Source organism: Myotis myotis, unplaced genomic scaffold (genome assembly GCF_014108235.1).
Source record: "Myotis myotis isolate mMyoMyo1 unplaced genomic scaffold, mMyoMyo1.p scaffold_m19_p_4, whole genome shotgun sequence".
Lineage (NCBI taxonomy): Eukaryota > Metazoa > Chordata > Mammalia > Chiroptera > Vespertilionidae > Myotis > Myotis myotis.
In genome coordinates this window covers 53,178,811-53,194,567 of record NW_023416346.1, presented here as the reverse complement: position 1 = coordinate 53,194,567, position 15,757 = coordinate 53,178,811, and the positions used below count along the sequence as shown (strand labels likewise).

Genomic DNA, 15,757 nt, shown 5'->3' with positions numbered 1-15,757 from the left:
CTCTTAATGGAAGTGTAGATTTGTAAATAATTTCTGGTGGACAATTTTTCATAATCTACCAAAAATTAAAATGTTCACACCTTTTGACCCAGCAATTTTATTTCTATGTACCTAATGTACAGAAATTATCATACAAAGTGGGTAGAGATATAGGCAAAAGGATGTTCACTTCACCAATGTTTATAATGGTGAAAAACTGGAAATGACCTACGAATTTATCAATAGGAGAATGGTTAAATAAGTTGTGGTACATTCATACTATGAAATACCATGAAACCTTAAAATGAATAAGGTAGATCTATAGATGAAGTTGTACATGGTGATGTAAAAGAGATAATAAAAATGCTTTTCCAAGGTTAAAAAGCAAATTATAGAACAATATGTGTATTATGATTACCTTTATGTGAAAAAAACCATCGTGTGTGTATGTGTCTGTGTGTGTGTGTGTGTCTGTGTAAATTTATAGAGGTCTGAGAAAAATATGGAACTCCCATCGCTTGTGAGCATGGCATGGCATTACACATATTGTTGAGAGAATGCAGATGTTCTCTTTATTCTCTGTTTATTTCTTTGTTCTTTTTAATTTTTTTCTTTTTCAAGGACAGTTTACATACATTATTCTGTATTAGTTTCAGGTGTGCAGCACAGTGGTTAGACAATCATATACTTACAAAGTGTTCCTTCTGATGTTTCCAGTGCCCACCTGGCACCATAGCTATGTACATAGCTATTACTATACTATTTTCCCTATGCTGTACTTTACATCCCCATGACTACTTCTTTGTTCTTTAAAATCTCGTTAGAATAAAAATATTACTTTTGTAATTTTTAAGTTAAAAAATGGGGGACAAGTCAGATACAGCAAATTTCTGAAAGTTCCCAAAGAAGAAATGTGGAGGCAGTAGAACATTTGTTACATTACATTTACACTGTGCCACTGTGCTGTGTGATGGGAGGGACAGCATCTATTGCGCACTATGTGGCCTTGGGAGAGACACAACGTTTCTGAACCTCCATTTTCTCATATAAAGAATGTAGATAATACCTGACCTATTTATTTCATTGTCAGTTGTGATGATAAAATGGAAAAACAGTTTAAAAATTATAAATCCCTGTAAAAATGTGAGAGATTTAATATTTCATATGCCAATTAGTGACCCACTTCTTCTGAGCAATAGTGTAAAACCTCAAAATTCAGTCTGAAGCAGAAAATCTAAATTGTCTCTGAGAGTTTATTTTAACAGAATTCTACCTGTCTGAGTTAGGTCCCACATAATACAAGTGTTGGCATTTTACCTAAATATTCTAGAGCAGTGGTTCTCAACCTGTGCGTCACGACCCCTTTGGCAGTCAAACAACCCTTTCACAGGGGTCGCCTAAGACCATCCTGCATATCAGATATTCACATTACAATTCATAACAGTAGCAATATTACAGTTATGAAGTAGCAACAAAAATAATTTTATGGTTGGGGCCACAACATGAGGAACTGTATTTAAAGGGTCAGAAGGTTGAGAACCACTGTTCTATAGTGTCTGAGACATTCTGGTACAGATGTATTTTGGCAATAGCCTTGAATCATACCCTCTACCCTAACTATCCCAGGGCCAACTGTAGGATATTAGCTCTATGTACAATGTGAATTTATCCAAGGGAACGCCCTGAGAGGGGTATTATGAAATTTTCACATAGGACAGTGTGACTGATCTGTACTAAGAATATGTTTAGATAGTAATAGGAAGGAGAAAATTCTAAGTAATAATGGAAGTTACCTAGAGCCAAGGTTTGGCATCAAATATGAGCATGACCAAGGAAGGCTGTGAGAATAAATCAGGCCTGATGGAAGTAAAATGGCTTTCTGAGAAGCAGTAGGAAATTGACTTGGCTAATGTGAAATTGGGGGGCGGGGTAAAACATCTCCCATAAATTATAGTTCATAAAGTTCTCTGAAACTTGTACATATTTCATGTGACTGAATACTTTGAGGTAATAAATCTTGACAGCATTTTTCAGGTGGATAATTTGACGTGTCTAAAGTTTAGAAGAGGTGAGGACCAGATTTGGGAAGTCTGGGAATCCAGATTAAGGACTTTGGACTTGATAAAATAGTCCATAATATTGTCATTGAAGGTGTTTTATCAAGGTTGGAACATTAGCATGTAGTTGGTACACAGGATGAAGGAGGAAGAAATCAGGGAAACACTTAGGAAGCTGCTATAATAGGCCAGGGATTGAGGATCTGGACTTGGACCATGATGAAAACTGCAGATTAGAGAAAGGAGAGATCTGAGAGCCACTGTAAAGATGGAAACAGCAAGACTTTGAGACCTCAGGGGAAGAGCCAGCGGAGGTGCTTATGTATTTGAGGGTAACTTAAGCACAAGAGGAACTCTGTTAGAAGCTCATGTTCATATGAAGGCTTCTCACCTGTGCAGCCTGCCATTCCCTCTTAGTGAACCCCCTTTCCAAGGAAGCCCTGTAGCACCTATTCAGTTACCTATTTCCGCAAACATTCAGACTCATCCAATGAAAGTCTTAAAGCATTTATTCACTCACCTAAATTTGCAAAATTGGATGAGTGAATAAATGCTGTAAGGTTTCTATCCCAGAAGACAAGCATGGAATTCATTTTACTGCCAGTTTTGATGGAGGGTAATGAGAACTGCCAAGGCTTCAAAAAAGTGTGACATATCCAGAGTTTGTTCACATGGAAATTAATGCTTCATAACCCCTGTGCCCTTCTTGTGAACTCCATCTCTTGAGTAAATCTTAGAGCACCAATTTATGGTCCTAATTTGTAAAGGGATGTTAGTGAATCAATGCTTTTAGACCTTTATGGAAATATTTGAAATTAATTAGCCTTGCCAACTTTTATTTGCATATGCTCTCTTCCAACTATACCCCCTCCTCAAGTATAACTTTTATTAAGATTTGTTTTAAACAATAAAACTGAGAGAATCTGTGTACAAAGAGCTTGAAGAATTTAAATACGTGGGTTTATTATTAACACAGTAGCAACTATATCAAGGAAACACGCCCCATGAAAAGTGTTTCAAAGAAACAGAAATCTGCTCTGTGAAAGGTCTGTAACCAATAAGTCAGCCTGAAAAAGCTTGTTTGTTCGGTGATGCCTGCAGATAAGACTGCCAAACCTCGTTGTGATTGAATAAGCCAGTTTGAGACTCAGCCTAGCCCAGGCAAGCTACTGGTCCCCAGCTGCGCTCCACGAGCTTCGACACCATGGTGTTCGCATTTTGGAAGGTCTTTCTGATCCTGAACTGCCTTGTAGGTAAGGAAAGAGTCTCCAAACCACTAAAGAAAATTAGGAATGGAGTTTTTCATTTTGAACTGAAATTGTACATTTTTACATAGAATGTTCCCCTCTTGTACTGGAAAGGACATACGATTAGTATGCTGAGTAAAATAAATTTTAGAAATCTTGCTTAGCAAATATGTGCCATGCTGATTTGGGAGGAAAGCCTGTAAAAAGAATTGTTTTATGTAGCTTCTGAATTCAAAACATTTTAAAAGAAAAATCAGTTTCTTCTCTCTCTCTCTCTCTCTCTCTCTCTCTCTCTCTCTCTCTTTCTTTCTTTCTTTTTGTCTCTCTCTCTCTCTCTCTCTCTCTCTCTCTCTCTCTCTCTCTCTCTCTATATATATATATATATATATATATATATATATATATATATATTTTTACTTTGGAAGTTGAACAGATGAACTTAGAAGCTCAAGCCTGTGCTAAAGATATTTTTTCTATTTTACTTGAGTTTTATTTCCTTTAAGCTCCCTGTGAGGGACCTGATTTGCTATAGCAGGCAGAGCCTGGCTGGGAGGGCCTGCCATGCTTTACTATCTAACATTTCTTAGGAACTTGTACTTTTCTGAGGCTAAGCCTGTATTTTGGAAAATATGTGAGTGATTTATCGTTGTGCAAAATATGGGTATTTTCAGGGACTTGAGCAGAACAAAATAATTTTTAGAGTAAAAAATCCTGATGTTAGTTAGACCCATAAGAGATCAATAAGTCAGAAAAATCCTTGGCTAGTTTTTTTCAAATACCAGATATATTTTGCATCTGTTCTTATGATAATTTAGGTCCATGGTAGATACAATAATATTCCTTCTCCCAAAATGGTATCTTTAAGCCATCAGTAATATTAGGCAGTCATTAGTTTATCAAGTACATTTAATGATATAAGAAAATGCTCAGAAAAAATATTAAGTGAAAAAGCAGGATACAGACACATGCCTAGAATAAATTTCCAGAAGGTTATATACTAAACTGCTGCTCATAGTGATTAACTCTGGGTGATGAAGTCGTAGATTATTTTAATTTTATTCCCCAATTTTTCCATATATTCCAGGGTTTCTAAAAAAATGTACTATTTTTATAACCAGAATAAATGTATTACTTTTTAAAACGATATACTTTTTAGTAATAGTTATTTAAATGTCCATTATGAAATGCTTAAACCAACATGTTCTATGGAGTCACCAGAAGGGAATACTGCATTTATCCAGTGATCTAACAAGGACTTGGAGCTGGAAAAAGCCACCTTTCTCAATTTCCATCTTGCTGAAAACAGATGTTATTATTTTTCCTTTCCCTCAGGAATATTCACTTTAAACCTTAACTTTACACAGTGAAAGTCTTTGTTTCTTTTAAAGAGCTTATAGTCATTAGCTAGTTGGGTCGCCCCTGGGCCTCTGGCACTAGCTCTCTAAAATCACACCTGTAGTCAACATCTATTTTTCTATGTGAGGCCTTCATCTGGCCTATACTAGACAGCAGTTTTGGAACAGTTGTAAGAGTGTGTTGCTTTTTTTTTTTTTTACTGTAACTAACATATATATATATATATATATAATTTTTACTGATTATAAATGTAATGTGTGGTCATTGTAGAAAATTTGGAAAATATAGAAGTATATAAATAAGAAAATAAAAATCACCAGCAATCGTTACCACAAATTTAGGTAAATTTCTTTTTTTTCCCTTTGCAAGTGTATATATTACATTAAAAAATTGGGTTTATAACTTGCATATTGTGTATACTGTGTATCTATACATACACAGTCTAGCTGGCCCCAACCAAAATATAGTAGTGACAATCTAGCAGATGGAATGGAAATGTGGTATAATACAGTATATTGTTAATTGCCATGCTTACCTATATATAGAAGCCAGAGAAAGATTTCAATAGTCTATACCTTACATTAGTAGTGTCCATCAGTTTGTCCAGATATGGCTGTGAGGCAACTGGCAATGTTTCCATAGATGTGTAATTTGATGGGCTAGTTGAACTTATTTCCTAGTCAGGAAAAATGTCATGTTTTTGGTATCAAGCATGGTTCCAGGCACATAGTGGGCACAAAGGAAATATTTATTGAAAGAATGAATTACCTTCCAAAATCCTGCCATTTGTAACATAGATGGACCCTGAAAGCATTATGCTAAATGAAATGTCAGATAAAGACAATACTGTATGATTGAACTTATATGTGGAATCTAAAAAACCTGAATTCATAGAAACAGAGAGTAGAGTGATGGTTATCAGGGTGGGTGGGTGGGGAAAACGAGGAGATGTTGGGCAAAGGGTACCAACTTCCACTTATAAGATGAATATGTTCTGGGGATATAATGTAAAACATGGTGACTATAGTTAACAATTCTATATTACATACCTAAAAGTTGCTAAGAGAGTAGATTTTTTTTCACACACAAAAAAATCAATTATAATTATGTGATGTGATGGAAGTGTTAATTAACCCTATGGTGGTAATCATTTTGCAATATATATGTGTCTCAAATCAATATTTTGTACATGTTAAATTTATGCAATGTTATATGTCAATGAAGCTGGAAAATGAATTACTTTCCCAAACTCTAAACAATCAGAAATGATTTTCTTATTTTTTTTGCAAGGCAAATATCTTTATTCCTGTAGGAGGGTGCGCATGCACATGGTCTGGAAGCAGGAGCACGCGGATGGTCCACTCGGCTTTTTAATTCTTATGCTCGTGACCTGTCCCTTACTCTTGATTGGAGCTCAGGCTCCCAGTCCTTTGTGATTGGCTAATTCAAAGGAAGGGGTTGACCTTTGCGTTTTCAAGATGGCAGCCCCCAGGGGAGCTGCAAGTCATGCAGGCCAAAATGGTGGCTGCCAAGTTATACAGTCCAAAATGGCGGCTGCCTAAACGGTTCTTTGACAGAAAAAATTACTTGTTTATTCTCACAATTTTCCCTTCTTTCTTTAAAGTCTTTTCTTCAAACTCGTCTAACATTCATTGACTTTCATGCTCTACAGCAGTGGTTCTCAACCTTCCTAATGCCGCGACCCTTTAATACAGTTCCTCATGTTGTGGTGACCCCCAATTTCATTGTTACAAATTGAACATAATTAAAGCATAGTGATTAATCACAAAAACAATATGTAATTGTATATGTGTTTTCCGATGGTCTTAGGCGACCCCTGTGAAAGGGTCGTTGGACCCCCAAAGGGGTCACGACCCACAAGTTGAGAACCGCTGCTCTACAGTGTCTAGGAGAAGATTATTTTGCTGTTTAGTCAATGCAATTTCAATTAACCTTTGGATAATACAAGGGATGATGTAACATCCCATCACTGTAATTCCTAATCAAAGAGGTGAAAATGGATACCATCACTCCCTTCCACTTTCCAAACCATTGCTCTAGTGAATCAGAGAAAGGATCCTCAATCCCAGGGTTCTAGCTAATTCATGAGCTAAAGATGTCAATCCCTGTAGGGCCTTTGTGATGGTTCTAGAAATGATTTTCACAACATATTTAAAAACAATTTTCTGTACAACTAAGCAAGGCAGATTTTATTTTAATCAAAATCTTTCTGATGACTCCTTAGGAAGTCTTAGGCTAAATTCTATTTTAGAAAAATAATTTCAATCAAAGATGTCTTTGGCAAAAAGTTTATGCATATCATGTTAGGTGCTTGTAATATATATTAGTCACCTGTTGGAAATGTATGTTGATGTTTTATCCAGTAATATATTTGAACTTTAGTTTTGTAGTCAAGTCAAAAAAGTGAGTGATCATTTGGTTATCTTCTAATTAAAAAATGATGCCATTATACATGCAGTTGCTGGAAATTAAATCACTTTAAATGTGTCAGGTTAAATATGGCTATTTAGGGGATATTTTTGTTGTGGTATAATAGGAGAATGACCCCCCATAAGCAAAGTGCCTGCCACAATGCAGGTGTTAAATAAATAAATGAACAATCACTACCAAAACACAAGTATTTAAAGTCTTTTTAGAATGTTAATTAATTTGTGTATGCACCTTGGATTATTTTCCTTTAATAATAGGCACGTATTTTTTTAAAAGCAGTCACACATATTTTAACTATATGCATTTTTTGATATTTTGTGTAATTCAATCAGGTCAGGAGTGAAATTGAAATCCTAAATTTTGTTTAAATCAGATACTAATCTTTTTAATTAAAAAAATTTAATGTTAACATAATTTCAGGTGTAACCCTTTTCCCTGCCCTTTGCCCACCTCCACCTCCCTCATCCACCCCCTCCCTTGGCCTTCACCAAACTATTGTCCATCGGGTATATATATATATATGTTCTTTAGCTAACACCTACATCTTCTTTATCCAGTCACCTCACCTCCCTCTCCTCAGGTACTTATCTTTATTTTGCTATTTATTCACAGTTTTGTTAATGTAGAAAATTTTCTGCCTTTTTTCAATTTTTAAACCATTTCTCAATTTAGAGAAAATTAATCCAAAGGAAGGAGAATTTTCTCCCTTGACACTCACAGAATCACCTCTAATTTAAGACTAAATTTGTACTGTTCACTATCTACATGTGACTAAGTTTAATAAATTCAAATTAAATAAAATTTAAAAATTCAATTCCTCAATCACACAACCTCATTTCAGGTGCTCCATAACTACATATGGGCAATGGCTACTGAATTGGACAGTGCAGAGATATAATATTTCCATCATCAAAAAAATTATATGCACAGTGCTGGGCTAGAGGATGAACTCAGAGGTTTAGTTGAATGATGTAACATTTTTTTAAAGTTCATCTGGAAAAATATAGCTCTTAGCTCTGAATTATACTGTCACTATTTTAGGGATGGGCAATTTCTGAAAACCATCTTTTCTTCAGAATTTAAGAATTGATTATGGTCCTGAGTTTTGGGAATCTGGGCATTAAAATTGTCTGGGCATATTGTCTTGACAATTGTTGCTTATTTATAGGACAAAGTGCATATTCTTAAAAATATATTGTCTTGCAGTAGATTTGAAGGTTACCATCTTTATTCCAAGGTGATATTGTTGGGCTTTTACAGATCTCAAATTATTTATTTAATTATATGTTGTCAATTTTAAAATGTTGAAAATGTTTAAATCAGATTTATAGTTCCCAAATCCTTCATTTTCAAGTGCCTCCATTCTGTTCTGTGTTTTAAGTGGCTTCCTACTGCATTGAAATGGCAGGCAGAGATTGTGTCTGTCTTGTTTGTGGCAGAAAAAGGTGCTCAACAGGTATTTGTTGATAGGCACCACGGCCTCTTCATGGCTTGCCTTATGTGAGAACTGTGCTTACTCTGCCTTCAAACTCTTTCGTTGAGAACAGCCTTTAAAGGTTTTTTGTTTTGTCTTGTTTTTTTTGTTTGTTTTTGGCCTTACCTGGTCCTAAGTTCCCACCATTACTCAATTCCATAGCAGATATTGGGACCCAAACTAGAGAACAAAAATGATGGCCAAATAGTATCTTCAAAATCTCTATTTTCAGGGGAAAGTTTCTGGGAACTTTAATGGCCATCAAATTCCCATTCTATCTATTTTATTTTGAACATTTTGAAGACATTTTGAAGTAATCATTTAGGCATAGCCAGAGATGAATATGGCGAACTTCCAAGAGAAATGAGATGGGCTTTTTGAGGGCAGAAGAGTGCCACTTAGCTTTCTCAAATTAAATTTCCATCAGAAAGAGTAGCTGCTTTCTGCAGACCAATTTTGGTTTTTGAGGAGGCATTATGGGAACCATGAAAACATGGAAAGGAGAACATTGGGAAGAGAGAAACTTCATGGAATTAGAAGGTGTTGCATTGGCATGTGCCCTAAAGTACTTCTCTCAATTCATCAAGATATGGGTTGCCATGTAAGCAGCCAACTCTGGCAGAGAAGCAGCTGGACCAGTGGCCTGGCTGTGAAAGAGAACACAGCTATTGAATCCAGGAAACAAGGGTAATCAGTACAATGGTTTGCTTTTTTAAAAAATGTTTCGAAGTGTTTGTCACTTCCCTGAGTTCCTTTTGCCCAATTGCTGCCATTAAGGAAAACTAAATTAAAAAACTCTTTGGGTGTGAAAAATTGGGAAGGTTGCCAGGAATTTGTCTTTCTGTACTATTTCCTCTGATCTTCCTAGAATCTCTGTATCCTTATCCCACCCCTACATCTCATTCCAGCCCCCCCTGTAGCATAGAGAACATCTCTTAAACTTGACTTTTTCTTCTAACACCTACCTGACAATCTTATGTTCCATCCTGGAGAACTTCTGTACTCTCTGATTTTGCAATAGATAATAACCAATTATTTAGGCTAGCTAAAGCCTCTATAGTGTTACCCAAATCATCCCCTATAATAGCCCTTTTGGAAAATAGAACTGCTTATGTAGTACAGAAAATTTCAAGTACAGTGGTAGGCTGCATTTGGGGGTAGGGAGCTCTTCAGTATTTGTCAGAATCATATAAGCAGCTCACCCTTTTGTAAGACCACCAGTTCTCAAATTTGTGGTTTCAGGCCCAGTGCACGAATTTGTGTACCAGTGGGGTCCATCAGCCTGGCCTGTGGGATCGGGCTGAAACTGGCTCTCTGACATCCCCCAAGGGGTCTCGGATTGCGAGAGGGCACAGGCCAGGCTGAGGGACCCCACCAGTACACAATCAGGGCTGGGGAGGGATGTGGGAGGTTGGTCAACCAGGGAGGGACTGCAGGAGAGCTCCAGGGCATGTCCAGTCTGTCTCACTCCTGTCCCAATCAGCTGGACCCCAGCAGCAAGCTAACCTACTGGTTAGAGCGTCTGCCCCCTGGTGGTCAGTGCGTGTCATAATAAGCAGTTGAGTGGCCTTAGCATATCATTAGCATATTGTGCTTTGATTGGTTGAACGGATGACTGCACGACTGGACACTTAGCATATTAGCCTTTTATTATGTAGGTTTATTTTCACTGTCCTAAAAATCCTCTGTCCCTACCACTGTCATCCTCTCTATCACCTTACAACCACTGTCTCCATAGTTTTGCCTTTTTCAGAAAGTCATAGAAGTGGAATCACATGTCTGTAGATTCTGAATTGGCTTCTTCCACTTAAGAACATTCATTTAGTGTTCCTCCATATCTTTATAGCTCATTTATTTTTAGCACTGAATAATATTCCATCGTCTGGACATACCATGGTTAATTAATCCATTCAACTACAGAAGGATATCTTGGTTGCCCAAATTTGGACAATTATGAATAAAGCTGCTCTAAACATCTGTGCAAATTTTTGTGTGGACATAAATTTTCAACTTCTTTGGGTAATTATCAAGAAGTGCTATTGCTGGATAGTATGGTAAGATTATGTTTACTTTTGTAAGAAATCACTAAACTGTCTTCTGAAGTCATTTTGCATTCCAACCAGCAATGAATGAAAGTTTCTGTTGCTCCACATTTTTGCCAGTATTCAATGTTGTCAGTGTTTTTTATTTTGGCCATTCTAATGGGTGTGTAGTGGTATCTTATTGTTATTTTAATTAGCATTCCATTGATGACATATGATGTGGAGTATCTTTTTATATGCTTATTTGCCATACATCTATCATCTTTGATGAGATGTCTGTTAAGGCCCTTGGTCCATTTTTTAGTCTGGTTGCTTGTTTACCTATTATTGAGCTTTAAGAGTTTTTTGTATATTTTGGATAACAGTTCTTTATTACATATGTCTTTTACAAATAGTTTAACCCAGTCTGTGGCTTATCTTTTCATTCTCTTGGTAATATCTTTCTCAGAGCAGAAGTTTTAAATTTTAATAAAGTCCAGCTTATCAATTATTTTCTTTCATGTATTGTGCCTTTGGTTTTGTACCTAAAGTCATCATCAAACCCAAGGTCATCTAGATTTTCTTGTACACTATCTTCTAGCAGTTTTATAGGGTTTTTTTTACACTTAGATCTGTAACCTATTTTGAGATAATTTATGTGAAAGGTGTAAGATCTGTGTCTAGATTCCCTCCCCCCCAACATTGACATCAAGTTGTTCCAGCAGCATTTGTTGAAAAGATTATCTTTGCTCCATTGTATTGCCTTTGCTCCTTTGTCAAAGATCAGTTGACTATATTTATTTGGGTCTATCTCTGGGCTCTCTGTTCTGTTCCATTGATGTATTTGTCTATTTTTCAACAATACTACACAGCCTTGATTATCATATCATAGCTTTATAGAAAGTCTTGAAGTTGGATAGTGTCAGTCCTCCAACTTTGTTCTTCTCCTTCAATATTGTGTTGGCTTTCCATAAAAACTTTAGAATAAATTTGTCAATATTCACAAAATAACTTCTGGAATTTTAATTGGGGTTACATTAAGTTTATAGATCAAGTTTGAAAGAACTGTCATCGACAATATTGAGTCCTTCAATCTATAAAATCGAATAGCTCTCCATTTACTTAGTTTTTTATTCAATTTCTTTCATCAGAGTGTTTAGTTTTCCTCATACAGATATTATACAGATCTTGTTAGATTTATACTTAAGTCTTTCATTTTGGAGTGTGATGATGTAAATTGTATTGTGTTTTTAATTTCAAACTCCACTTGTTCATTGTTGGTATATAGGAAAACAATAATCTTTTGTGTATTAACCTTATATCCTGAAATCTTGCTATAATCACTTCTTAGTTCCAGGAGGTTTTTTTTTTTTGTTATTGATTCTTTTGGCTTTTCTATATAGGCAATTATATTATTAGAAATTTCTTTCACAATGTGTTTATCTTTTCTTTTCTTTTCATGTTTTACTGCAGTAGCTAAGACTTCCACTGTGAGATAGATAAGGAGTGGTGGGGATGACATCCGTGCCTTCTTCCTGATCTTAGTTAAGAAAGCTTCTAGTTTTTCATCATTAAGTACAATGTTGGCTGTAGGTATTTTATAGATGTCCTTTAACAAATTGAGGACGTTTTCCTCTATTTTTATTCATAGTTTACTGAGAGTTTTTAAAATCACAAATGGGTGTTAGATTTTGTCAAATTTTCTGCATCTATTGATATGATCATGTGATTTTTTAGCCTGTTGTGATGGATTACATTAATTGATTTTCAAATGTTGAACCAGACTTGCATACCCAGGATAAATTCCACTTAGTAATGGGGTAGAATTATTTTTATACATTGTTGAATTTATTGAGGATTTTTGCATCTATGTTCATGAGATGTATTAGATTTCTTTTCTTGTATTGTCTTTGTCTAGTTGTAGTATTAGGGTGATGTGGCCATAATAGGATGAGTGAGGAAGTATTACTGCTGTTCTATCTTTTGAAAGAGATTGTAGATAATTCATATAATTTCTTCCTTAAATATTTGGTAGATTTCACCAATGAACCTGTCTGGGTCTGGTGCTTTCCCTTTTGGAAGGTTTTTTATTATTGATTTGATTTCTTTAATAGATATAGGATAGATATAGGCCTGTTCAAATTGTTTACTTCTTCTTGTGTAAGTTTTGGAATATGATGTCTTTCAGGAAATCAATCATTTCATCTATATTACAGAATTTGTGGGCATAGAATTGTTCCTGTATTTCTATGCTTTTAATGTCCATAGCATCTGCAGTTATGGTCCTTTTTCAGTTCTGATATTAGTAATTTGTGTCCTCTGTATATTTTTTCTTAGTTAGCTTAGCTAGAGTCTTATCAATATTATTGATTTTTGTGATTAACCCATTTTAGTTTTCTCTATTGATTTCTTGTTTTTCAATTTTTTTTTTTTTTAGTTTCCTAAGCTTTATTGATTTTAGATCTTTCTTCTTTTCAATTATATGTATTCAATTATATAAATTTCCCTCTAAGGACTACTTTTGACACATACTATAAATTTTGATAAATGGTGTTTTTATTTTAGTTCAAAATATTTTTAAAATTTCTATTGAGGTTTTTCCTTGACCCATTTTTTTATTTAAAAGTATGTTATTTAATCACCATGCATTTTGGGTACTTCCAGTAGTTTCTTTGTTATTGATTTCTCCTGTAATTTCATTGTGGTCTGACAGCAACATTGTATGACTTCTATTCTTTTAAATTCATTAAAGTTTGTTTTATGGCCCATAACTTGGTTTATCTTGGTGAGTATTCATAATGTTTTAAAGTATATCTCTTTTTATAGAACATTTCACTTCATAACAGCAGAATACACATTCTCCCTCCCCCCCCCAAGGACCCACAGAACATTTACCAAGATAGACCATGTAGTTGGCTATAAAATAGACATCAAATTTTTTAAAAAAATTAAAATCATACAGGGTTTGTCTCTGAGCACAACTGTCAAACTAGAAATCAAGAACAGAAATAAGTCTTTAAACACTTGAAAATTATACAACACACTTCTAAATAATCTATGGATCAAAGGTGAAGTTTCAAAGAAAAATTTAAAAATATACATAAACTGAATAAAAATAAAAATATGTAACATGCAGCTAAAGCATTGCCGAGAGAGAAATTTATAATACTAAACACATTTGAAATGAAGAAATGTCTTAAGTCAGTAATTGAAGTTTCTACATCAAGGATCTAGAAAAAGGACAAAACAATCCCAAAGCAAGCAGAAAGAAAGAAATAATTAAGAGCTGAAGTCAGTGGAATTAAAATAAGAAAACTATAGAGAAATTTAAATGAAATAAAAATTTGGTTCTTTGGAAAAAATCAATAAACAAAAATGACAAACCTCTATCAAGACTGGTAAAAACAAAAACAGGTAAGATATAAATCACAAATATTAGTAATAAAATATGGGATATCACTATAGATTCTGTAGTCATTGAACATTTTTTAAGAAGACAGAGATCCCATGTACACTTTAGACAATCTCACTCCCATGGTAACATTTTGTAACACTATAGTATAATGTCACAACCAGGACACTGACATTGATACAATCCACCTATCTTATTTATATTTTTCCATTTTTACTTGTACTTGTGTGTATGTGTATGCATTTAATTCTATACAATTTTCAATGAAAATTATTGGGGACCCCAAATACTTTTGCTGTGTGTGTTATTTCAATCTACATTTAATGTATTAGCAAACAAAACAAAAAAGGTAAACACAAAAATACTCAAGCACACATTCCATTAATTACCAGAGCAATGGCATCATTATCTATCATGTAGCTTCTAGAACACTTCATTGTACACTCATGAGAGGGTAAGACTGAAAAATAACATCTTATTATTATTATGAATATAATTTTGATCTTTTAGCCTCACAAAATGGACATTATTTCCAGGACAACAAACTCATCCTGGTTTTCCTGGGACTTTTCTGGTTTAAGCACTGAACGTCCTAGCAAACCAGTATTTTTTACTTGGCTTTGAAATGGAAAGTCCCATTTATTTTTCTTACTTGGTTTTGAAATGGAAAGCCCCATATACAAGGGACCCCTCAGATCTGGGAAAAATGGATTGGTTGTTCTCCACACTCAAGGACCTTTGTGGATCCCCAGACAACATTTTAAGAACGTCTATTCAAGGCCATCCTTACACAGAAAAAATTCCCAGTTCAGAGCTATCACGTCACCATCACATAGGATTTGAGTATCTTCACATAGTAATTGGTTAAAAATTATCCTACCCCATGCCAATTGCTTGCTCAGCTTTCCTATACGGTTTCTTCTGCCTTCTCCTCTTCACCTTGGATTCCTCAAATAAGATGTCATTGAAAGTGCTTTGTGATTAATAAGTATCATCAGAATATGAGTGTGTACCATTACCTTTTGATGATTATCTTTTCAGGTCAAGTTAATGTGGTGCAAGTGACCATCCCAAACCGTGTCGTGAATGTGACTATTGGATATAATGTCACTCTCATCTGCACCTACACCAGCACTGTGGCCTCCAGGGACAATCTTTCCATCCAGTGGTCACTCTCCAATAAGAAGGAGTCACGGCCAATTACTGTAAGAACTTTATTCCTAAACTATTCCCCTTTGGTAGTTCTAGAATAAACTGTTGAAGTCAGTGTGTGAAGAAACAGGAAACCAGTAACAACAGTGATAGAATATCAGATACAAAGAATTTGAAATTATCTGTTTAGGGAATACCATCATGTAAGTGGCTTGGCCTTTGTCCCCTCTTCATATTCAGTTATAGCTTGTTATCATAATTCAGTTTAAGTCGACATTGAGTATATCAGGTATTCTAGAGTAGATAGGCATGGTCCTTCTCAGTGGTGAAATAAACAGTTCTGAAAGGGTTTTCTTCCACCCACCAAAATCATCCTCACTGTTATTTCCAGAAGACTCTAGTTCAAATTCATGTCCTAATTGATCTGTAGATCTCTGTCAAACTTAATATCTGGGATCTGCCTGTCAAGTGAGCTAGCTCATCAAGCCAGACTGAGTCCTGGTAGAATGAGAATACCAGATGGGTGGAAAGGGGCCAAGGTAGTGAGGAACTCTGGTAATCAAAGGCAGGATGATGCTAGAGAATAGGGGTGGTAGGTTAGAGTCTGG

The 15,757-nt window shown here is 35.2% G+C and overlaps 1 protein-coding gene across 1 annotated transcript in view; it reads left to right on the top strand.

Annotated features, from left to right (window-relative positions):
• Positions 1-3,240: 3,240 nt before the first annotated feature.
• VSIG1 (V-set and immunoglobulin domain containing 1) overlaps positions 3,241-15,757 on the top strand; it is a 36,113-nt gene continuing 23,596 nt past the window's right edge. The window contains exons 1-2 of the mRNA XM_036304131.1: positions 3,241-3,289; positions 15,039-15,202. Coding sequence (XP_036160024.1) covers positions 3,241-3,289; positions 15,039-15,202 — 213 coding nt within the window. The remainder of the gene's footprint in view (positions 3,290-15,038; positions 15,203-15,757) is intronic.